Raw genomic sequence first — 23,937 nt, 5'->3', positions numbered from 1 at the left:
TGACTGCTTCCACATTTGCACGAGGTGCTTATACCATCTCTTAAGGTATCTATCATAGATAAATAGATTTTCTTTACTTTCACTGTGGGATAAATTAACCAAGAACAACAGTGATTTTCTTTTGCAGAATGAGTAGCTTTATTTACACTTCCTTCTTCTAATCATGCAGTTAGCTCTGAGTGAACTATATTTTTATTTTTTTTTTGGTAATGCTAAGATCAAATATGCCAGAACATGTAGCTTAGGGCTTGGTGGTTGTTGTGGTGGTGGTTTTGGGTTTTTTTTGTTTTGGTTTTTTTCCCCAATCAAACTGGTGATAGCATTTAAAGGAGAGATAAAATTTATCTTATGGGGTTTTTTTTCTCCTCCAGACAACATTGATTACCACTTTGAGGGGGATGGTCTTAATTTTATTATTTGTTGATTGTGTATTTTTTTCAGCTTAACTAAGCTATCACCTAATGGGTGACTTTTCTAATACTGTCTACTCAACTATGTACATATTGTGATAATAATCCAAGTTTTCTGGTCTTTTAGAAACCACAGCATTCTAGGCATTGTTCAATTAATATTAACAACTTGAAGAGCACCTCTTAAATTTTACACACCTCTTGTGTGCAACTTATCACATCATACCAATGTTACTACATATACATGTTGAACAGAAGGTAAGATCTGTATGAAATACACTGACAGGCAGAATTAGCTGGGGAAGTTAAGGTAAAAAAAGTTTGAAACTGTAATTTCAGTTCACTGCTCGGAGGAAAAGCTGGAAGAGTTCCTCTTTCTCCGAGATCTATACCTTTCAGCTTTGGAATTTTACTCACATTCTTTCTATCCAGAATTCCACTTCCAAACTCTCCCATTTCTTAGTGCACCTCTCTTTCTAAAAACAAAAGGGTAAAATAAATACAGATTACTGGAGGCTGCAAGAATTTGGCAGTGCAGACACACCTGAAAAGCACTTCCATGGCTAACATCTCCTCTGCTAATGTCACCAAAACAGCTGTGTGTTACCTCTTCCAAAGCTGAGCTTGCAATGGAAACCACAGGCTTGCAAAAGGCACGTAAGAGTGCCTTTCCCCCATTATAGGATATGTAGAATTATACATATTTCTGAAGATACAATCAGAGGGCAAAAGCTTGACTGAAACAGAAATGCAATGGCTTTCTGCAAAGATGGTGTGCACTGGGGGGGAAAAACATTGAAGTCCAGCAACAAACGTGACTAATGCCAGTGTCATTTCCATGTACAACCCATTTAAATCACACTCACACTGAATGCAGCAGAGAGGAAGCAGGCAAGAGCACTCTGGACTGCAGTGGTTATTGAATCACTGTTTCCCAGTGACTCACCCACTGGCTGAGAAGTGCATGGCACCAGCCTGCAGTGTCACAAGGGAGATCCACCTTAACAGCTTTCAGCATTTGGAAAGTAGCTGTTCTTTTGGGTATGGACTGTCTCCTTCCTGCAGTGAGCATGTAGCCATCCCTCAGCCACAGCTCAGACAAACCTGGGAGTTGTCACGGGCCTTTCCCAGCTCTGTTCTCTGGGCAACTCTCTCTCACAGGCTCCTTAACAGTATACCAAAAATGTTAGCAGAACAGGTGTCCTTTTATTACAGGCTAGAGGAATCTGAATCACCTAGGAAACCCAGCATGAACACCAATGGGAGAAGCCTGAAAGAACCATTTCATTCAAGTGGTGAGTGGATTCTCTTCATGTTTTTAATAAAAAGTTGCCACTTAAGAGGAAATGGCCTCTAAGTGTGACAAAAGTGGAACGAAGCTGAAAGGATAGGAAGTTACTTATGTAGATTATAAAAGATAAAAACGACTGTTTAAAGATGCTCCCTGTTAACATTTCCCACCCACCCCCCACAGACGGTGGGCACGAGAGAGCAGCTGCTTCACTTTCTCAATCTGTGAAAAGAGATTAACGAAGGCGAAAAATCCAGCATGGCAACACCTGTTGTGATGAGATATTGATAATAACATGAGATCTGTTTGTGCAGACCCAAACCCCACCTAACATGGAAGCCAATGTGGACAATGGGGTCTTGCCAATCGCTTCCTGTATTTTCAGTTCTTACCTCTGATTTCAAAGCAAATGTCTCACGGAGCGTCTCTCCAGGTCTGATTCTAGCAACATTAAAAAGAACTGTGAACTGTGTGTCATCTTTGGTGAGTGGATCTTCATCACACACTGCCAACTCTAAAATGTTCTGGTAGTAGAAGAAAATAAATAAGAACTCTTATTGAGCTGCTATTACACAGAAACAAAAAATTGCTTGTAGGCTTTTGCAGCTGCTTGACTAGCACAGTGCTAAGAATAAAGCAATACGTGCTTTCCTTCAGGCATTTGCTAATGTGGAACACTTATTCAACCCACTCTTGGGAAACTTATCATGAAATAGGAGGCAACTACCTATAACACAGAGCTCCCACTATCCTGAGACAGAAGAGATGTCAGTGCTCTGCACTACAGATAGCCTGCCCAAAGAGCATACTTACTCAGTTTCTTCATCCCCAGAGTTCTCTTAACTACCCAGCTTAGGGTAGGATTAAATTTGTTGTCCACACCACAGCAACTCCTCTACCCTTCCCTTAAAACCACCAGTAGAGGGAAAGCTCTTTTCAAATTAGCCATCCAAAATAGCCCAGATGAAGCATGCTACAGCAGTACTTATTTCTCCCAGATGACAACAAAAGGAATCTGGACTAGCTCAGATGTAGGCATTGCTATCACTGATGTTGGTAACTGGCTGAGCGGAAAACTACTGCATACGTGTACTGTTTTGTGCTCACCAGACAGTTGCAAATTCTGTTACACAAGCAGTTACTTAAGTTATTTAGCACAGTTGATCAACAAGGTGTCAACTGACGATTCCCAGCTATTCAAAATGGTGAAATTTCTATTTTTTTTACTACCTCAACTTCTCTCTGGATCCTAAAGTAGAAAGTCTCATTCCAGACAGGGTTGTCAGAATTCTTGATGGTTTTGGTCTGAAGCTTTCCATTTGAAGCAGACGGCAGCCACAAGCGCACGTAGCAGTCTGATGCGGTCACTGCAGCAGAAAAAAATTAAAAATTAAAAAACTGATGCCAACGTTATAGATGAAAAGCAAGGCAAGGCCATGATTCTGGGGACTAACAAATATTACTACCTTTTTTAAGAATAAGTGAAGAAACCATTGTTTGCAAGCAACCAAGGAAAACCATCTAATTCCTGGGTAACTACAAGTTGCAAATGCACACACAAAGTACGCTAAGAGCCGTGTTTCCCACACGAAGAGAAAGAGGTATAAAAGTCCCCACTGACCATTCCTCTGGCATATTCCTTACAATTCCGGTCAACAACGTTAAAAAAGTTTAACTGAAACTACAGGTAGTTCCAAAAAGAGCTGTTAGGATGATTACAGGAAAGGAGAACACACATTACAGAGAAGATCAGAGGAGACTGCTGGCTCAGTGCGGCAGCACAAACATGCGGAGGGGACACGATGGCTGTCTAGAAGGGTTAGGTATGAGGAAAGAAGACCTGTTGTAGCTAGAGGCCAGCGCAGGCCCATGCACACAGGGGCCTGAGTGAGTCAGGACTCTTCATCTCGCTTCCAGCCTACATCTACTCCTTATGGTTAGTGCAGTCAGTGCCTCGAGCGGCCATCCTTTGGGAAAAGCCACGGTGGGAAAGCACATTTACTTTGTGACGCTTGGCAACGGTGTGAAAGCAAATCTCCAAGGTGGTGTCTTTCAGAGCTGGAGTCTGGAGTTGACTGAAGATGTCTACTGCAGCCCGAGATGCCTAAATACTTCAGACTGGTATCAAGCAGTGAATAACATTGCCCCGCAAGGTTTTGGCAGGAAAGTGGAACTGTCCCTTCAATAGAGTAGATAGAAGAGATCATTGAAACTCAGAAACACAGGCCTTGTCACACTACCCTCTCTCGTGACCACCTCTGGACTTTGCCACGTGGCACATGCCACAGGAAGCCCTTCAGCAGGCAGCTAACCAGCCAACAGGAGATTCGCCGGCTCCGGTCTCCCCCCACAGCTGGTCTTGGCCAAGGTTGGCCAAGTCTCCTTCTCCGGGGGCATTCAAACCTGCCCGGATGAGCTCTGTGCAGCCTGCTCCGGGAGAGCCTGCTTTGGCAGGGGTTGGGCTGGGTGGTCTCCGAGGGTCCCTTCCCACCCTGGCTGCTCTGGGATCCTGTTGTGCTCGGCCCTGCATGGAGAGATGCGAATGCTCTTGGCTGCAGCTTGCTGCAAAGTGATGCTTTTTTGGCTGAACATGTCGATTTTCACTGGAAGAATACACAGGCCAGAGGTTTCAAGAGCATGAGAAAAGGCAGCTCAAGGTCTCTGTCCTGACTGAGGAACCCACAGGAGGCCTCTGCAAAAATGGAAGCTGAATGGCTGGTCCCTAGTACATCTTGAGAAGGAGCCACAGGAGACTGTGAGGGGGAGATAATGAGGCAAAGAAAGTTCAATACAGAAGTACCCAGAAAAGTCTGTTTTGCCTGCACATTCAGCACGTGCTTAGGGCTGGATCTGCAGAGGCCCTCCTTACCCAGAAACCATCCATATAATTTAATGTGACTGGTCATCTGAGAACAGCAAATACCCCAGATGATACTGTATTTTAGAAGGCTTGAAATTCTCTAATTTACCTTCAATTATTGTGTATAATTGATACGTTTCAATAAAAGGTCCCTAAATATGTGGCCTGTGTTTCAAAATTCCAGTCCATTGTATGATTTACACCAATTCTGAACATCAAAACCAAACAAGCAGCTTTACAAATTGCAGCCTCCTCACAAGGTCTACCTTCCCTTGTTGTTGGCCCAGAAAATTCACCTGGGAGTCTTGGGTTTCACCAGTTCCCTGGAATGCCACTAGATATGTCCTTCAATCTAATGATACCTCAGGCATTTGATCTAATTATAGCCCTGGCATTAGTACTTCTATGGCTGCGCTTTATGTACATTGCTTGTATACCTTCACAACTTAGGAACGTTGCTTACTGTAAACTCTGACTAAAAACACAATCAAACCACAACTCACACAGGTCTCTTGACTTGATGTTCTTAGCTTGTATGATTCTTACAGAAAGCATGTGGATGGGGCAAAACTTCATCTGCAGAGAAAACAAACGCGATTAATTTTATCAGCTCAAAATACAAAAACAATATGCATTCTCAACAGTACAGGGGACAGCCTGTCCTTCTGTTTGTCTGTTTGAAGCGAGGGGATCACCCTCCAGTGGAAGTGCACCATGCTGAGACAATAACACGACTGCATGCTGGGCTGTTCACTAAGTAGCTTGAGTAACAGAACACGGAGAAAGAAAACTCGGGCTCAGACAATGGTGTGGAAAGCTTTCATAGTCACCCCAGAGGTGCCCGTTTTCATACAACGTGATCAATGCACAGCTGTGGTGACAGTTGTATTGCCAGTCTGCCAAGGGTCCGGTACCACATGTAGGTCAAAACCAGGTCTTTGAAAGGCAACACTAGGAACCTGCAGCTGCCTGCCTGGCTCCTGGCACAGCACTGACACTTGGCCAGAACATGGTAGTTACTGATGCGAGCTAGAAACTTCTGGCTGTATATCCCAACTAGGACTATGGTTTTGTGATGCTTGTAAGTAGGTCTAGCTCATCTAGAGAAATGCACTACAGACTTTGCATGAAGGGACCCAGCAGAGACCCTCCAGATGAAGAAAGTAGTGCCCTGCTTTGGGGCATAATGTCACAGAATCCCACATCATTAGGTATCTTGAAAATAAACCGAAGGCAATGGAGTCATTTCCCTTACAGACGTGAAATTTATTTCTATCATAGGCAAGCTATTGTCATAATGCTTATTTCAAGCTACTTATTCCTAGCTCTAACAAAGAATCAAGCTTCCAGCCTAAGCTGGTCAGAACATAATTGGCCATTTTCAAAAGATGCTCTGATAAGCCCAACGAACACACATATACAGACACGTGACAACCGTAACACTAAAAGTGGGAAAATATTTCCTTCTTTTTTCAAACTGGAAGATTGAAATTTCTATTTTGTCTTGAGTGTTTTCTCTATTTTTCTGCATACTAGCACAGCTTGTCAGCAATAATAACATACAGTCCTGCTACCACTAATAAAACAGGGCCACATCATGTTGTGTTTCATTAGCGTAAAAGGCAGCTTAAACTACTCATTAACTGAAACACCCTATCTCTTTGTCTAAATGAGAGTATCTCATTACACTAACTAAACAATTTGAGAATTTTATTTTGAAAGTTAGCACTCTAATTTTCCTGATACTGAAATTATTAACTTTGGAGACACAAAGTGCTGGGGAAGGAGAAACTTCTTTATAGAAGGAGTCACTCACTACAATTAATCTGAAATTCTTTTAAAATGGGTTGGAGACTATTAAGCATGTTTATTAGTTTCATCCAGTTTCACTCAGTTCTGTTTAGAGGTAAATTTTAAATCAAACGGATACCATTTGAACTGTGTATTTGGGGTTGGTGGCAAGGTGTTGGTAGCAGGGGGCTGCAGGGGTGGTTTCTGTGCGGAGCTGCCCAAGGCCCAGTGCAGCAGCGGTGGGGGCAGCCTTGGGGGTCATGGGTTTAAGATACATTTGTTCTTGTGTGACAAGAACCATTTCTACTATGTTATCCTCCAATTTGAAACTTACATATTTAGAACATTCTGGACATTACAAGTTCCAGCTGGGACGCTTCCATATGATTCCAGTTGTGCACTGAAAGAATTTGACTAACTTTGCTGTGTAAATAGTTATTTAACATTAGAGGTGCCCACTGGAACACTCAGTCGGCATTCCTAGTGGGTTTCATTAACATGAAATATTGAATTATGTAGACAATTACAGAGCTGTTTTGAATTAACACATTAATTCTGTGTTCTTTTGTAATCAACCTGCCCCTTGCTCAACAGAAGCCCAAACCATTCCCAGAGCCTGTCTTCAGTGGAGAAAGATATTGGTATACAATTTGCTTTGAAGCTTTTTTGATGAAAATTTCTTAATTGCTTATAAAAATGGTGCACCTGCAGTTCACCATCAGAGCACTCTCAGTTGTGATAGGGGTCATGTTTTCCTCCTCTCCCACAGACAGAGAGCCTCACTACTCCTCCCTTCCCCCTTCAACAGCAATCACTTCCCTTAAACATGTCAACACCTGCACACCAATGGAAACGTCAAAGATGACTGTTCATTACTTCTGACTTGGTGCAGCTTAGTCCTTGTGTTGTTGCAAAGTAAAAGATAAACAGGTTCAGATGGGTAAACGTGGCCATAACAAACCCTATGGGCTGTGCAAATCCCCAGCAGAAGCCAGAAGCCATCCTACTCCCAAGACATCAGCTACTCCAGCCTGCAATAACCATTCAGAATAGAACTAATTCTTTTTTCATCAGAAAAAGGCAGGGCTAATTTTCTAGAGTCTGATTTGAGTGGTCTAAAATAACATCCTTGCCCCAAAGCGCTGGCACTCCAGAATACCCTTCTAGAAAAAGTAATGATGGTTAGAGACCATTTGCTGTTTTCACAACATGAAAAGCAACATGTAATTCCATGATTAACACAAATTGGTAAGTACAGACACTAAATCCCGACAGCTCTTGACAGTCCTGCAGCTGTACTGGTCTTGGTCTTTTTAGTTCACTTCCTTGGGAGAAACGTTGTTCCCCGCATAGGCACACAGAGTAACAAAACCCCTCAGTAAATATCCAGGACGAAAGGCGGCTTTCCCAGAAAAGCATCATTCTATTTTTGCTGGAAAATTAGTAGTGCCATGCTGAGGCCAATTACAGAGTGCAGACAATCTACGTGTCTACATTTGCATCCTAGACAATAACACTCCAGACCAATAAATAGTAGGATGTCCAGAGACCCAAAGAGTAGGCTAGAAAGCAAGGGGTGGGGGGGAACCAAAAAAAACCCCAACAGACCCCAAAACACAAAAACAGAACCAAGTTTCTTTTCCCTTGATAGCTTTTAGTACTAAATTACATTTCTGTACTCTCAAAGAGAGTTTTGAGGGGGAATCATTTCAGATTTAATATGCAGAAAAGTCAATAAAGAGGAGATAAAACTAGCATAGCAGAATTGCCACAGCTGTGTCAAACCTTAAACTGCAAATCCACATGTGTTGCCAACATCTCATTGATTGTAATAACACACATTTGCTGGCCAGCTGTCTGACTTCCAGGGAATAGTCATATGCCAGTCAGCTTCAGTAAGGCACATAATTCTCCTGTTTACAGGCAGTTAGTCACTTCAAGGTTTCATCTCAAAAAGGCAACTCTGAGAGTATAAAATCTTCTCAAAGCTCATAAATAATGAGGAGCCTACCAAAGACGGACTTTGGGTGGCAGCAAAATAAGGAAAACCTACCAATAGCTCATATGTTTGATTTCACTCCTTATTGCCCTCCATGCTGCTCCAAGAACAAAACCTTATGGCCACCTTCACTAGAAGGTTAGTCTTCTATGGGGATAGCTTCTGCAGAGCCTGGCAATCTGGGAACCTTCTCCTATCACCAGCTCTTTTTTTCTAATCTTCAGCCCCACTCCCCAAAAGAGTCCTCAATTTGTGCATGTTGGAAGGCCGATTGGAACATCTGCATTTCACTCCCCCTGCACCAAACCTAAGCAGTTCTCTGAGTGAAGTTATCATCATGGGATAACACCAAGTTTATGAAGTTTTACTTGGGGAGTTTGCTCTGTCTTTTGACTCTCTGTAAATAGCTGTAGGAATTACCACTCAGCTTTACCAATATCTTTCAGACATGAATTATTACTCCTTTCACAGATCACTTTCTTTCTCCAGTGGTGCACTAGAAGCTATATTATGTACAAGATCTTTCAGCAAATGTAATCATTTGGTGTATTCTTACCATTTATTTTATCTTAGATCCTGAGGATTTGGTTCAACTACAGCTTAGCAATTTATCAAATTAAGGCTAAGGCTATAAGCTTCTAAATTATAAAAAAAGCTTCATGACCTTCCTGGTTCCAGAGCACTCTCTTCCACACAGATACTTTAACGTCTCATACAGGCCGAGTTCATTAGCCCCTCTATCAGTGAGAACACTGCCGTGAATACTGCTAGCAATTTGTCCTTCCAACCAGCTACCTATTTTCATTAAAATTAGCGGAATGCAAAGTCCTGGTGGGAAAAGCAACTGACTGTAGAAATATGCAAAACCAGGAGAGGAGATAGAAGGAGTGAGCATGACCATGAAAGCCTCATTTTCCCTGGGAATCACAGTTATCCAAAATCTTATCATTGGAAGTTGAACAGTTAGTGAGGAAATCTCATTTGCCTTACCAGTATTTATTGTAATTTCATATTATGGATGGGTTGTTTCAAGAGCCATTGCGGATTTGGGGTGCACCCCCACTCCTATTCTCTTGGTCACCTCCTTACATGTATGAATGGCTCCCTCAGGGCTTTATATTGACAGAATTTCTGAGTATTTTACCACGTAAAAATTATTCTGTAGTTCACAAAATAAAACTGCTAAAGAGTGATCATTCTTGTGCGAGCAGAAGAAAAGATCATGTCCTGAATATCAAAAGCATTCCCAGGAAGTTGTAAATTAATATTGTCCATCACTCCTGTGCCAACTTGGTAGCTTTTTTTAAACAGCAAAAAATTAACTGGGAGACTTTTAGTAGGTTTTCCTAGATAGTTCAAAGTATCCACGCTTTTCTAAACAGCTTGCTTTTTCCAAAATAAAGAAAACGCAAACACACTCTGTTCTGATTTCCATATCAATTTACCAATTTACACATACTGAAAAATGCATTTTCCTGACAGAATGGCAGAGCTATCTGCCAATACCAGTATCAAATGAATCTCCTTCCTTGGGGAGAGGAGCTTTCTGACCTGGAACTATGCTTGTACTTGAACCTCTTGGCAGTGTTGCCTGTTAACCAGGAGCATGTCTCCATGCATGGAATAGCAGCTGCAGCATTAGGATGAAATGCAAGAGCTTTTGCTGTAACTGAGACTTTCTGGATAAAATTACATCTCATCTATCTACTCGTTTATCAGATCCAGAATTACCTTAGTAGATAGAAAATTGATATTTAAAATTGATGGATAATATTTATAACTAAATAGATGGCTCTGGATCTAACAGATAGATAGACCAGAAACAAATTTTATCCAGAAAGTACATTACATTAATAATTTATATTCTTTGCCCTGAGCATCCAATGTTTGAATATTTTTATTTATCATTTGAGCTACCTGTTCAAGCTACTGATACTTTCCTGAATCTTTAACTTCACCTACAAATATTACCACAGCACAAGTATAGTAAGTATTCCTTATTCTTAGTGATTCTCTATAGGCCCTAGCATGTAATACTGTGTCTCACTATATTTAAAATGCATGAATGCCCACATTTATTTGCTGCAAAATCCAACGTAGGGTTTGATACATAAAGAACAATCAAGTTGTAAATAATTCACATCTTGCATTTTGGACACTATGTCCGTTATTTTTGAAGATATACATGAGAAAATAATCGTCAGCTAATCTGTTGATTTATACAAAAAACTGTCAGTTAAAAATCTGTGAATGGAACTTACTATTAGAAAAGTTGAGCCCAGACACAAAAAACTTCTACTAGAAACGCACATACTGGAAGCATTACATAAGATAGCTAAACCAGCCAAACAGATCATTGGAACTCTCCCCTGCAGCTAAAGCAATATAAACTGTGCTTTGATGCTAGCAAAAGCTGTTGGTTTTTTTTTTGGCAGGGGAAAGCAACAAACCTGTGCTGCCCTGAGCAAAGCGTGCCGTGGGGCGAGCATGTTTGCTTGACGCTGAGGTACCTGCCATGGCCGCCCCTCGTCTGCCGCAGCGCTCGGCCGGCGGCATGCCTCCCGGAGCAGGGGAGCGCTGCATTCTTGCCCAAGCTCGCGTACCTGGCAGCGGAAAGTGTGCAAGGCTGGGGATGACGTGCCACATGGCCCGCAGCACTCACCTCTGCGCCGCGGCCGGGGGGGGCTGGGAGCACTGGACCTGGCGTGGGGGGCCATGGCAGGGCCACCACGCGCTTACCTGGGCTGGTGGGCTCCCCATGGCGGGCCAGATGGCGACAGCACACAGAACCCAGTTTGGGTGGCAGACCCGTCAGCTGACAAACACGCTCACAGCTTGTTGTTGCTGCTGAAATAACCTGAAGGACACATATAATTTATAGAGGTGCTGAGCTCCACCCTCTGCCTCCTCTGCGTGGAGGAGCGCCTACCTACATCTGAGAGGGAGAGCTGCGGCGGCAGAGGTGAGGGAAAGCTGCCGGTAACACACCTTCACATGCTTCCTCGTTGTTCGTTACTGGCCAGACATTGTCCAGCCAGGTTCTCGGGTGGACTCAGAAAGTCCCTTCATTCCCCATCTCTTCCATCTAGCTAGAATTTTCAGTATCTTTTAAGGTCTTCTACAAAATACTCCAGAAACAAACAAAGGGAGGGGATAAACAATTCTCATCAATTAAAATTTCTGGTGGAAGACCAAATGCTCTTTTCAACTCTTGTTTTAAAACATTATTGGGAATCTTTCTGCCAGCTAGTAAATCAAGCCTCCTTACTTTGAAGTACCTACTGGACAATTACCTGCCCAATGCAGAGGTGCAGGTGAAATGGAGATAAATATTGGTAGGGAGAAAGCCACACACCTTCTGGGCTTTCCCCCTCTACACACTTCTCATAAGAAGATGACCACGTGATTCCCATCCTATGCGCCCATCAGCTTGCTGGTGACGATGGTGGGTCCCAAGGCATCCTCTGGAGGTGGCACAGGTATGGCTCCCTCCACCTCTCTGTGCCTACTCTGAGATGCCAACAGACAACCCACAGGGTGCCTGTCAGGACATCGCTCCAGGCAATCTGTTCTAACTGTACCTTCATACACACTTACCGTTTCCCATTGGATGTCATGCAGACCCAGGCTTGGAAAAGCCCTGGATGCCACCATCAGTTTGCAGTAAGAAATATCCTCACTGGGAGACAGTAATAATCAGATAGGACCAAGCCTCACCAAACAAGCAGTAGATGCTTCACACTGATGGAAAGGGAGAGCTTCAAGAGTTGTTTTTCTTTCATTTAATAGTAGTTAGGAGTCTGGCTTTTGGCAAAAAAAGAAAAAGAATGAGATGTAACCACAATAACTGTTTAGGAAAAAAGGTTTACCCGAGAACTTTGGCGTTATACTTTTCCTGAAAGTCAAGATGCACACTGTAGATCGCCTTTAAAAAGCGTTTTAAAGCTTTTTAAAGCATTCTGCACAAAAAACTGTTACCAGTTGAAAGTCAGTTCTAGTCAGATGTTCCTGGGCTTATGCAAGTGACAACCAACTGCTCAAACTGACATTTCACAAAGACTCTGTTGTGGCTGGCAATGCAGCCACCATGCTCGTGGTGAGGGCTGGAGGCAGGCTCACCCAGCAGGGTGACAACTTGAGGGCTTGGTTAGGTTGTCATCTTTGAAATACTAAAAAGAAAGATCTCTCAAACAAAGGTCTGCTGTGTATGCGCAGCAAACCAAAGGGCAGCAACAGAACTCCCAGAAAAATAAGGCAAACTCATCAGAAAGCTCTGAACCCCAGATTGCTATTAACCATGCAGAACTTGTGCTCCTGCAGTGACATTGTTTTGACTGCCTCACTTGAGCATTTCTGCAGAGGCAGTCAAGACTGCAGTGCAAGCATTCCTCTCCATGCTTCCTTGGTCGGAGGAGTCCACAACATCCCAGTTCCAGAGATAAGGAAAGAAGTGGCAGAGAAAGCCAGGGGGAAAGCTCTTTATTCAGAGTCGAATTTGGGTTTTCCTCCTTTATATTGCTGTTGCAGCTTTGATCACAGGTTCTGTTGCTGCAGTGAACTGAGAGATCAAAGTAGTAGGCTGACAAATCCACCTCCTAAAGAGAAGGCAAATAGAAAGAAAGCCAGAGAAAAATAAACTCCACTCAAAAAGAGGTATATCTGCCTGGAAACGGGGCAACACATTAAATACAGAACAGCTGCATCAGGGAGACCCAGTTCTTAATGGAACAGGAAAGAAGGAAAAAAGCTCCCAGAATGTCTTCAAATCAAGGTGCAAAAGTTATTCTGGAGAGCTATGGAACAAATTTTTCCAATAGCCCCTCCAAGAAGTTCATGTTTCCAACAAATCAGCGCAGCCAAAATACATAAAACATTTTGTGCTGCTTGTCAACAAACAGCACATGCTGACACGTACCACATCTATTTCCTCGTGGACGTGAGGGAGGTGGGCTATGTGATATCAGGCCTTACTACAGACACAAAACACGTACAGCATGGGGACAGCAAGACAAAGGAAGTCAACTCATAAGGAAGGACGGACAAGCTAAAGGGTTAAATCTAAAGCAAAGAGGGCACAGTACAATGCATTAGGGAGTATTTTCAAGAAGGTACAGAAAGTCCTCCACCCCACTCCCCTTTTTAGAAGGGGGACATAGTCATGCCAGGCTCTTACCAGTGGAGTTAAATTCAGAAAAATGCAATACTGTACCTGCAGCTTCAGTTTGTAAAAGGCTGTTCAGGAGACAAAGAGGGATTCTAGAAAGATTGTGGGTTAATTAAGTTAGTTTGCTCCACTTTTATGACTGAGTCTTATTTCTTTTTTGAATTAACATAAAGAAAGTACTTGGAGATAAGCTATGCGGGGAGAAAATTGATTAAAAGACATATCAAATTACACTACCTGTTGGCACTTGGATAATGCACATGTGAAACAGGATCAGAATGGAAGGAATGTAAGCCCATGCTGCTACCAGTACACAAGAAACAAGTTAATTAATACAGTGTTCAGCTTCATGCAACATACTCGGTGGGCTGCTTGCTAACAGCCCCTTGCAAGAAGATACTCAGAGTCACAGCTGAGCTGCCAGATCATAGAATCATATCACAGAATCATTTCAGTGGCAAAAGACCTTTAAGATCATCAAGTCCAAGATACCAAGCAGGAGAATGCTAGTAGCTCTAAATGGCTGCGATTTGGATGATCCTGCTGCTGGCATAAACTTAAAAGCTAGCTAGGACAGAATTTATAAAAAGTACTGAAGACTCATTTAGTGGATGGAGTTCATTATTTACCCCTGCAACAGCACAGCAAAATTTCATACACACATCTCAACTCTGATGTACAAAAACCTGACCTCAGTGAAGCACTTCAAATCTTCATCGGCCTTCCTTGCTTGATCCTAATGGCTTCATGTGCAAAGACAGCAATTACTGAAACACTCTACATATAAGTCTCCTGTGATTTTGTTTGAGAACATTAGTTTGTTCATCCCATGAAAGCCGTTAAGTAGAGGTAAGTGATGGATTTCCCTAGGGCTAGATGCAGTCACACTGTTGAGGAGATTGAGGTGGAAGACAGTGCAGTTTTGCAGAGAATTCTAGTTATGCCAGACAGTGACAATGGGAGATGACACTTGCTTTCTCTTTGCCTCAAATCAGTTTGTACTTTGTTCAGCTCAGTGTCTAGGTCAGAAAAGTTATAGTAATCTGAGAAAGTAATTGTCTCTAGTAAAATTCAAACAAAAATTTTCCAAAATGTTCCCAGAAATTGGGCAAAAAAGTAATTTTTTCCCCTAGCTCATCCCCCAATTTTTTTTCCTTGTATTTGAGTTATTTAACCACTGTAAAAAATAACCCAAACACAATTTATTAAAACATATCTCTGTTTTTCAATTCAACATTGCCACGTGAAACTAGAAGCTATAAAGCAAAGTTTCAGCAAGCCCAGATTTAGGGACCTTTCAAAACCAAAACATTTAATTTTGAAATAAAAGCTTTCTACTTTTTCACTGCCTGCCCCCTCCCCCTTCTTTTTGAGCAAAACAACACAGCTAATTATTTGAGATCCCTGAAAGTTTTCCAACCATTTTCAGCACGCCTGATGTTAATCAGAACAAAATACCAAGTTGTCTCTCTGAGGAGCAGTCAGGCAATAGCAGCATTTGTAAATGAACCCTCCTGCTGGCTATCGAGATCTAAACCTGTTTCAGAAAAGTAAAAGGTGCTATATCCTCTTACCTATCTCCCGAACCACTGCATTCTTAAACAAAGATTATTGTACAGTAAAGCCAGTATCACTGCCTCTTTTTCCTGGCCAGAATAAGAGAGCTACTAATTTCCTTAGGTACTCTGCAGGTGTGGTTGCAAATACGGCAAGATAGCGATCTCTGCAGCTTCGATGTGGGAGGAAGCTGCTTATTACTTACATACCTGGGGTATCTGAGGACAGGAGTGTTATCTTTCCAAGACACGTCAATGTAAAGCCACAAGTTAGAACCCACCGTGTTTATGTTTAGAAATTGTTCTTTTATTTTAAACCAAGTGATTGCAGAGTATCTAATTGAGATAATTGAGCAAGACATTTCAATGTCATTCCACTCAAGCCAGTTTTGAGACCTTTATCTTCAGATCTTACTCAAATATTCTGACACTGATGTCAGTATGAAATTGCTTGAGTAAAGACCTTGGAAGAGTTGGGTAAGCATTACACTTCACCACTTGTCTGACAGGAAGACTTGACTTATGGTTATGGTATTTAGCTTCAAATTATCAAGAGAAGGGTTTCTTAGTTGCCACCAACCTCTTGTATTTTTAAACAGTCGCTTTTTTAGAATTGAGAGAGTAACTTGTTTTTTCCCATTGTTTTTCACTCTACGACTGTAAGTTCTTCGGGGCAAGATCTACCAAGGAAAGTTTGTAACCCAATGTTATTATACTAGGTGAGAGTAATTAAAAAACAAATGTTACTGTGACTCTAAGACACACACAGCAGAATTTCCTTTAAACCCTGTTGCTGTATCAAATCCTCTTTCAGCCCTTTATGTGATGTTATTCAAGGTTCTACCTTTACCTAAACACAGCCCTTACATTGGCTTAGAAAGGGATAAAAGATGTAATAAGGATTTATTTCAGATACTATGCAAGTCATTAAGGTTTCAATTCATTCATTCCTGGCAACAACTTCTCCTCTACGTAGCCCTCCAAAACTAACAAGACTAAAGACAGTAGCGGATATCCTCACTATGTTATTCTGTAAGTTAGTATAGTTAACCAGTAGGCTTTTTATTTAAAAACTAGGACATAGGTTGGCTGATGCTAGCTAAGTCATCTAGAAGACTTCAGTGAAGTGTGAACGTAAGAAAAGCACTCATCTGAGCATAGAGACAAGGCAAAGAAATACAGAAACAGCCAATTCAGGGTGATCCGAGTACCATGTGTATCATCAGTAGCTTCGGAAATACCTGCAACGTATGCCTTTGTAGCAGCCGTGCTGATCACAAAGTGAATACTGGCACAGAATCCTTGGTAAACATCTGAAAATGCTCAAGGCTTCAAAACATCTGAGGGTGAAGTTTCATATTGCAGCAAAATTCATCTAAGAGCTAGTTGCCACTAAAATAGGAGGTCTTGCTCCTACCCTGGTCCCAAGCTTAGAGTGTTCTGCCCGACTCAGCAGTATTGGCTCTGGCACTCTCCTGGCCAAACACTAAATTCATTTGAGGAGATAAAGCAACAGAAAATTACTCTTTTCCTTTTTCTGACAGATTTCCAGGACTGCTCTTCTCTAGTGGCATGTAGCCGTTACCTCAGCTTACTACAACAGACAAACTCACCTCAAGTTCAGTAGTGGGAACGTGAGCATGGGCAAATGGCACTGTCCATAAGACTTGCCTAAAGCATCAAGACTAACAGGGAAATAAGTATCAGAGGTGGAAAAGACATTAGATGATTCAGCGCACATCCCTGCAAATGGATCATTGCAGTTCATTGTACCTAGTACCAGAAAGCCGTGGGGCTTTTCACTACCTCTTTGTATGGTTCTTCTAAGGTTATTGCAAGGTTTTCAAGACAGAAAATATATAAATTTTTATTTTTTAAAAAACTGAAAATAGATTAAAAAATCTCTAGACATCAGCCAAATTATAGGAACAATTTAAAACAGAATAACCAGTCTTAACTTATCCTTATCGACAAGTTAAGAGCCTTGCAAGCTTACTTACAGCAATTAAGAACCCCATGACTCACTCCTGGTGGATTATAACTTCTGACAGTAGAAGACTGCTTCATTAGGGCTTCATGAGCTCTACAGAGTCATGAGGATTTTAACATAAAAGCTCCTTCTGCATTGATACATATTCCTATAGAAAAATTTTCTGACAAAAAAAATTTCTTGATTAGGTAAGTGTCTGTTCTTCTAGTCCATTTGCATCACTCTTGTGACAAAGTCAGAAAACTCTCCGCATAGTGCAATCGGGAATTCACCTTGCTGACAGCACTCTCCGCTTTCTTCTGGCCACATGAAAGCAGTTTTCTGTCACCTACTTCCCTTAACACAGTGTAGAAGGCAGACAAGTGTGAGCAGACAGCCTGGCACATGAAACACACCAAGAGTCTCAGCTGGTCTCAGGAAAGCTACTCTAACCTGTGCCAAGACAGAGTCAGCCCTGGAGCCTGATGCTATCTCTGAATGTCTCTATACATGCATATTAGGTCAGTTTTAATTTTTCTGTTTCAGCAGCACATATAACACTTGATCACAATTTTAAATGCTTGCATTCTATTAGAAAACTGATTTTTCGCCGGCACAGATCTTTTTTAACCTCTTAATTCATATAATACTTCTGAAGGTCCTAAGATTTTTGCACAACGCTTCTTGAAACACGTGAACACACCATAGAAACTTATACCAAAGCCAACAGAAATTTATGGCTGTCAGCATCTCAGTGAACTAGGGCGCTTTTAACCTTGGGCCTCCAGCATTCATGGTTTATGTGGCAGGTGAGACATGGTATGGCCAACAAGCCAGAAAATTTTTGTGTAGGTCATGAGAGGCATTGAGTCTGTTCAGAAAGAAACATTAAAATAAGCTACCTACACTTTCTCCTCTACCAGGGGATCCAGATGTATGTGCCAGGGGTCCCAAATTAAGTCTCCTGCACCTAGCCAGGGAGGGTCCAGGCTGGAGGAGATGCTATTACTCAGAGACTCCGACTTCTAGGGGTAGTGATCTAATGGAAGACTAGATATCTGATGGTGACCTCTCCCACAAATACCTCCAGGAATTAAACCTCAGCCTGCCAATGCAGCAGAACTCCAACCTGTAATGGTGCCATCTCTGCAACACACACAATTTCTACTCCGCAATCTCTCCTCTTGCAATAGATATGTTGCAAAGTGGCAGAGACCCTTGCCTTGCATGATTCAAATCCACTAATTGCTGGTCTTCCCTGCTGTGTACTCACACACATACCACATGCATTTGTCAGCCAAGTACTAGCAAGCAAGCCATGAACTGCATAAAGGCAAAATGTCCCGTGACTTGCCTGCACCAGTGTTGGGAACCGGAACATTCATCTCGGAGGAAATCATGCTGGCACACCTCCCCTCACCCTTCCCAGAAAGGTTTCACTCACATCTATAAGAAAGATTTTTAAACATTTCTGGGCTGATGCCTGGGTACACAGGCCAGGACCTTGCCTGCGTAGCTGTTGTGCTGCCACATGGGTGCTAGGCAGTCACCTGAGCAGGCGAGGAGCTTCAAAGCTAAGAGATCTAGGAAGCTGTGAGCAAAGGAATTGGCCAGCAGCTGAAGGACATCTAAGGGCAGCTCATTCAACTGCTGACCAGCCTAGGGGGTAGCCCGTGGTGACTGGGAGAAGCCAGCAGTGTCATGGCATCACAGAATGGTGGGTAGCCAGTGGAACAGGCCAGGTGGGTCCACAAGGTTTACGACAGCATGACAACTTTCCAAGCAGGTTTTCATGAAGCTGGAGAACCAGCCAACCCAGCAATACAGAACCCAATCAACATTTTCAAACGGAGAAGTATTGCATCAGAAAACCTATGATCAACTCTGTTCATCAGACATCACTTCCTCATGTATGCTAAAACTGGGAATGGGAAGTGCCTGACTTGTTAACACACCTGATGTTTCTTCCTTCTCCTCAGACCTGATACACAGATGGCTGACAACACAGACAGATATGTGGAGCACAGAACACCTTGTGCAACAACTGCATGGTCCTGCTTACAGAAAAAAAGGGGAGAGAGGAAATGAGAATTAAACTAGTAACGTATCCCCTGCTCCACTTGAATAACTCCTTGGCTCTGTCATAAATTCTCTGCACGTCTTAGGCAAGTTAGCAAACAGTTTGTAGCGTGAAATGAAAGTAACAACAGCCAGTTCACCTGACATCAGGGAAACTGAGGCATCTCAGAGGAAAGAAACTAGAAATACAAACAAAAATTATCATGATTCTATTGTTATAGATTATGACTGGCCCTTCCTCCAAATAATTATTGTTTGAAAACATCCCTTTTAGACACCTTCCATTTATGAACCCAAACATTGTTTACTGGCACTGCCAACGTTTGGCGAAATTTAGTGTGTTCTTCACTGTATCCCTGTCATGGGAGACATCATTTTACACATGGTGCAAGGAGCACCAAAACATCCAGTAGACATAGCGTGGCTCAGAAATGTGTCCCACCCTCTGAATTCATACTTGAGGACACATCTTGTTCCACATAAGACATTGTCTAGCCTTATGTGGCTCTGAATCAAATTAAATGAATGGGTTTATTACATTATTACACATGCAGCTAAACACTGCTCACTTGTCCCCAGCAAAAAATTCTTCAACTCTGTAGGGAATAACCTGGGAGTCAGTAAGTTAATTAATGGTTTCACTCGGCACCAGGGACAGTCTGTAAGAAGTACTGAGCAGGGCAGCTCAATTTTCATTGAACATACTAATATACTAGGAAGTCTATATTAATAACTTCAACAATATATTACAGTATCCATTGCAAAACAAAGAAACAAGGAATCAAAGATACTGTAAAGCTATTTGATGCTCTCCTAAATGGGAGCAGATCTTAATAGCTGTCTGTTAAGAACTCCTTTTATACCTAACATTTTGAAAGAATTGTACAGAGGAACCCAAGCCAATCCATTTCAGCTTCTAGAGACAGGAACACCTGTTTGATTTCTTAATTCTATTTCTGGCTGCGACCATCCAAGCTTCACTTTCTTCTTTCTGAATACATAGTCACGACTACTATGCGTTCTGCCTGTGTCAGGACTGTGTCTAACACAAAACATAACAGAGCATCTCTGAGTCTTTACTGCTACCTGCATGGTGCCAAGCATGAGTAAATTCCTCATCTCTTACACTATGCCTCCTGTCCCTCACCATGCCAGATTACAGAGGGAACTAGTCAAAATTCAACCAGTCAAAAAACGATCTACAGTAAAATTCTGGAAGTTCATAGTTGTCCGTTTGCTGTTGGAAAAACATGTGCTGAAAAGATTCAGACACATCTTCCTGATCTGCAGCTACTGGAAATCCATTAGTAGGTTTTGTGGTGAGGCAATACCAGCTTTTCTGCTACTCATTTAGCAGTTACCTCAGGCATTTAAAAAACAAAAAGTTTTGATCCTCTCAGACACTTGCACACGTTCCTCTCAGGAACAGTCTAACTGATACTAATAGAATAGTCCACAGTTAAAACACCACCTCAGGTGCACAAGAATATGCACAAAACATTAGCCCAGCGTCCCCTCTCTGTTCCCCATGAAAAACAAAACATATCACATTTTATTACCAGCTTAATTATTGTTTAACTCCTGCCCTTCTACTTTCTTGTTTGTGTTGGTGTTCACGCGATCTATTTAGATTGCAGGGTTTTTTCTGAGCAAGCTTACCTGGGAACTTTTATCACTTTTAGCAAAATGGAGCTCACTGTCGACTTTTTGCAGTGCCACAGTACCATAAACGACAAATCCTATTTCTGATCCTTGAAACCTGTGTTATAGCTGAACTATGTATTTTCCCTCCCACACCTTCCTTTCGCGCTGTAACCCCTGACTTTTCTCAGCCTCCACACCACATTTCCCTCCCACATGATAGCTAAATTTAAATCATGGCTGGATGAGACTGTAGCTCAATCAGACATTACAAACTTTATTCAGGAATTACTGAGAAAAAGGCATGCATTGTGGAAGTCAGACTAAACCATAGCTGGACTTAGCTTTAAAAAATCTCTTTTTCTTCCATGCATCAAGCTTTTCTTTATGTCTCAAACATATATTAGAAGCCTGTAGTTGACAAATATCCATAGGCAGTGGTGGTCTATGTGCTTTAAAAAAAGGTTCACAGGAAGGCACCAGCTGCTCCCATAATTTCAAGGAGACTCACTCTGTAGGCTAACAGCACTAGAAACTAAACGCCTTTGGCACTGATGCGTAGCGTACCTCTTCCAACAAATATGGAGCAACAGAGTTTCCCAGAAATACACTGCACAGGACAACATATAAAAGCTCTCTCAGAAGGAGCCTTGGTTCCAGAGCCTGAGGGTCATAAAACCACAAGGGGAGGAAACACATCCTTCTCCTCCTTCACACCTTTGGTTCCTGGGCAAACATTTTGAAGACAGTTCCTAGAGACAAATCCAGAGGGATTTCCTCAGCCATTTCTTATTCATTTTCCTATATTAGAGGCACCAGCCCTTCATTTGCATCTCATCTGTGTCAGTGGGTTTCAGCCTTTCCTGTTTATAGTTTATACACCATCATGGTAGCAGTGCCATCATGATAATTATAGTTGTGAGAGAACTTCCTTGAACACTACCAAGAGACATTTAGTGTCTAGATAATGAGGTCAGCCATTACCAAGATTTGCGGAACAAGGACAAATTGTTTTGGCAAGGTGCCTGGTTCACTCCCAAGTCTGGCTGTACTACCTTCTCCTGCGGTAGACCCCACCTGCTTTTCTGCATTACTATTCAGTGCTACTTTCTGCTTCAGGCTCTTCCTCCCCCAGGATGAACCATGGCATGGTCTTCCCTCTGCAGAAGCTCCGTGCTAAGGGCCACCACCAGCACAGAGGCCAACGGAGAATCCTTCCAGACAAGATAACTACAGAACCGACAGTGAGGGGGAAAGGGGAGGAACCATAGGCCAAAATCACATTCAAGTTAAGTGTTCCTAAATAAACATCGCTGAAAATACTTCTAAGCTGTTGTTACATTGCAAGTAGCAAGGGGAAACACAACTTAACCTGCTACTCACAAACGTGTTCCAGTCTTCCCAGCAGACCCTATGTGCTGCTGCTGCCTCTTCAAGGCAGGCACACGCCCCAGGGCATCTCTGCTCTACTCCAGCCTGTGAGATCTGACAGTCCAAGTTTTATTTAGCACTTAATCTCATGTCCCATTCAAGGCCAGACTAACACAGCCATTTCCTCATTCATACCACTGCACCAAAATTCATACTTAGGCACTGGAATTTTCAGAGCTGTGTTTTGTAGACCTAATAACTCTAAATATGGCTTGACTGTGCACTTCAGTGGAAGATACAGCCATCAGAACAGGTATATTACAATTGAATTCCTGGTCCAAAAAAAAAAAAATCAGCAGCAAAACTATTACAAAGAAACACACATCTTAGAACAATGCTCTTGTTCTCAGCAGCTATGCAGAGAGCAACCTTCATACAAAGCAGGAGGCTGACTTAGGAAAAGCATTGTAACTACCTAACGTCCTAGCAATCAAAACAAAGCACCTTGCACTCCACATGGGTGGTAAGTCATTGCCAGACATTTACTCCTCCTATAAAATCCTAAATCTAACCTACACAGGCTATCAGGATGTCAGCATAAGGCCTGCTCCTCTAGGCTCACTTACCATTTTACAGAAGAAACAGCACACACCAACACTTACTACTGCACACAGACTTTGCAGCTGTTCAATGCACCCTGAACCAGATATCATCTTCTTGGCTAAGGCTCATACTGTATCTGTACACAACTGTTTCTCCTAGTGTTGCTACAGCTGTACATTATGAAACTCCTTAAACACCCCATACATCAGCTTTTGGCACAGCTCTCTTGAGCAGGTGTGTTGCGCAAAGTATTCCTCAGGACTAGCAGGGATTAAATGGCATTGTGTGGGTCCCAGGAGCTGCAGTTTATATTGCTCTGAGCTCTATAAGGCCAAGTTTCCCCTGTGTAGCAGAGCCAAAGGATATTGTGCATTCAGATAGACAAAGACAGAAGGAGAAGGGCTGTGACTAGTGTAGCATGAGGCCAGCACCACTGAGTTTGTAAATCGCTGACTTGCAAGGATTTCAGATAAAGCTCTCCATATAAGGATGCTCCAAAATGCAAACATCTGGACAACAAGCGCTTCTGGGCTAAAAACATTTGTCTGATACATTCAAGAAAGGTACAAAAAGCTGGGAAAGAGATGCTTTGCATAAAATATCTTCCTAAAACATTCCTACAGCAAAGCTTCCATGACCTTGCCACTTTTGCTCAAGCATGTCCTTCGGTATCACGTGGTTGGGATACTTTGAAAACTCGGAATTGCTAAAGGCTTTTACTTCTAGCGGTTTTGCTGCCTTAAGACACAGTGACACCATGTGGCCAATTGCTCAGCCCGGAGGTGACATACTGATGGCAAGGGGGGTGCACAATTTCCGCCCCCCCCCCCCCCCCCCGCCAATAACTTTAGCCTAAGGATGCTCCAACGCAACTATATTGACTAGTGAGAGTAAACGTGGCTAGAGAAATTGTCATCTGAACAGGTATACAAACCAAAGCAAACGACCACTTGGGATTTCAGTTTATGTTCAAAAGTCCGATGCCTGCAAAAGTGTCCTCCAAAAACATACCTGCAAGTTCAGCAAGTAGATACCCATCAGCACAGTTTGCACACGTGCCAAAACACCATGCCCACTTGGTAGATGCAAACAGCTAGTAGAACTATGATTGTATGTTCTTTTCAAAGAAGCGCACCTGAAAGATGCGCCTAACCATCTGGGGTTTAACTCTGCAGTAATACCACAAAATTTTGTAATTAATTT

General features: G+C 42.4%; 1 protein-coding gene across 12 annotated transcripts in view; it reads right to left on the bottom strand.

Moving 5' to 3' along the window:
* Nucleotides 1–23,937, bottom strand: part of PLA2G4B (phospholipase A2 group IVB) — a 51,858-nt gene that overhangs the window by 20,220 nt on the left and 7,701 nt on the right. For 10 of the 12 annotated variants that reach the window (XM_037395869.1, XM_037395861.1, XM_037395865.1 and 7 more), the window contains 5 exons: nucleotides 5,065–5,137; nucleotides 3,704–3,880; nucleotides 2,932–3,068; nucleotides 2,094–2,225; nucleotides 828–886 (listed from right to left, as the gene is read on the bottom strand). In XM_037395869.1, the coding sequence (XP_037251766.1) occupies nucleotides 828–886; nucleotides 2,094–2,225; nucleotides 2,932–3,068; nucleotides 3,704–3,880; nucleotides 5,065–5,137 (578 nt within the window). Of the gene's footprint in view, nucleotides 1–827; nucleotides 887–2,093; nucleotides 2,226–2,931; nucleotides 3,069–3,703; nucleotides 3,881–5,064; nucleotides 5,138–11,090; nucleotides 14,551–23,937 lie in introns of those variants that run through there. The other 2 variants (XM_037395870.1, XM_037395872.1) reach the window with 2 other exon arrangements.

The sequence above is a fragment of the Falco rusticolus genome, chromosome 7, assembly GCF_015220075.1.
Source record: "Falco rusticolus isolate bFalRus1 chromosome 7, bFalRus1.pri, whole genome shotgun sequence".
NCBI classification, from domain to species: domain Eukaryota; kingdom Metazoa; phylum Chordata; class Aves; order Falconiformes; family Falconidae; genus Falco; species Falco rusticolus.
This window is presented reverse-complemented; position numbering and strand designations above follow the sequence as displayed.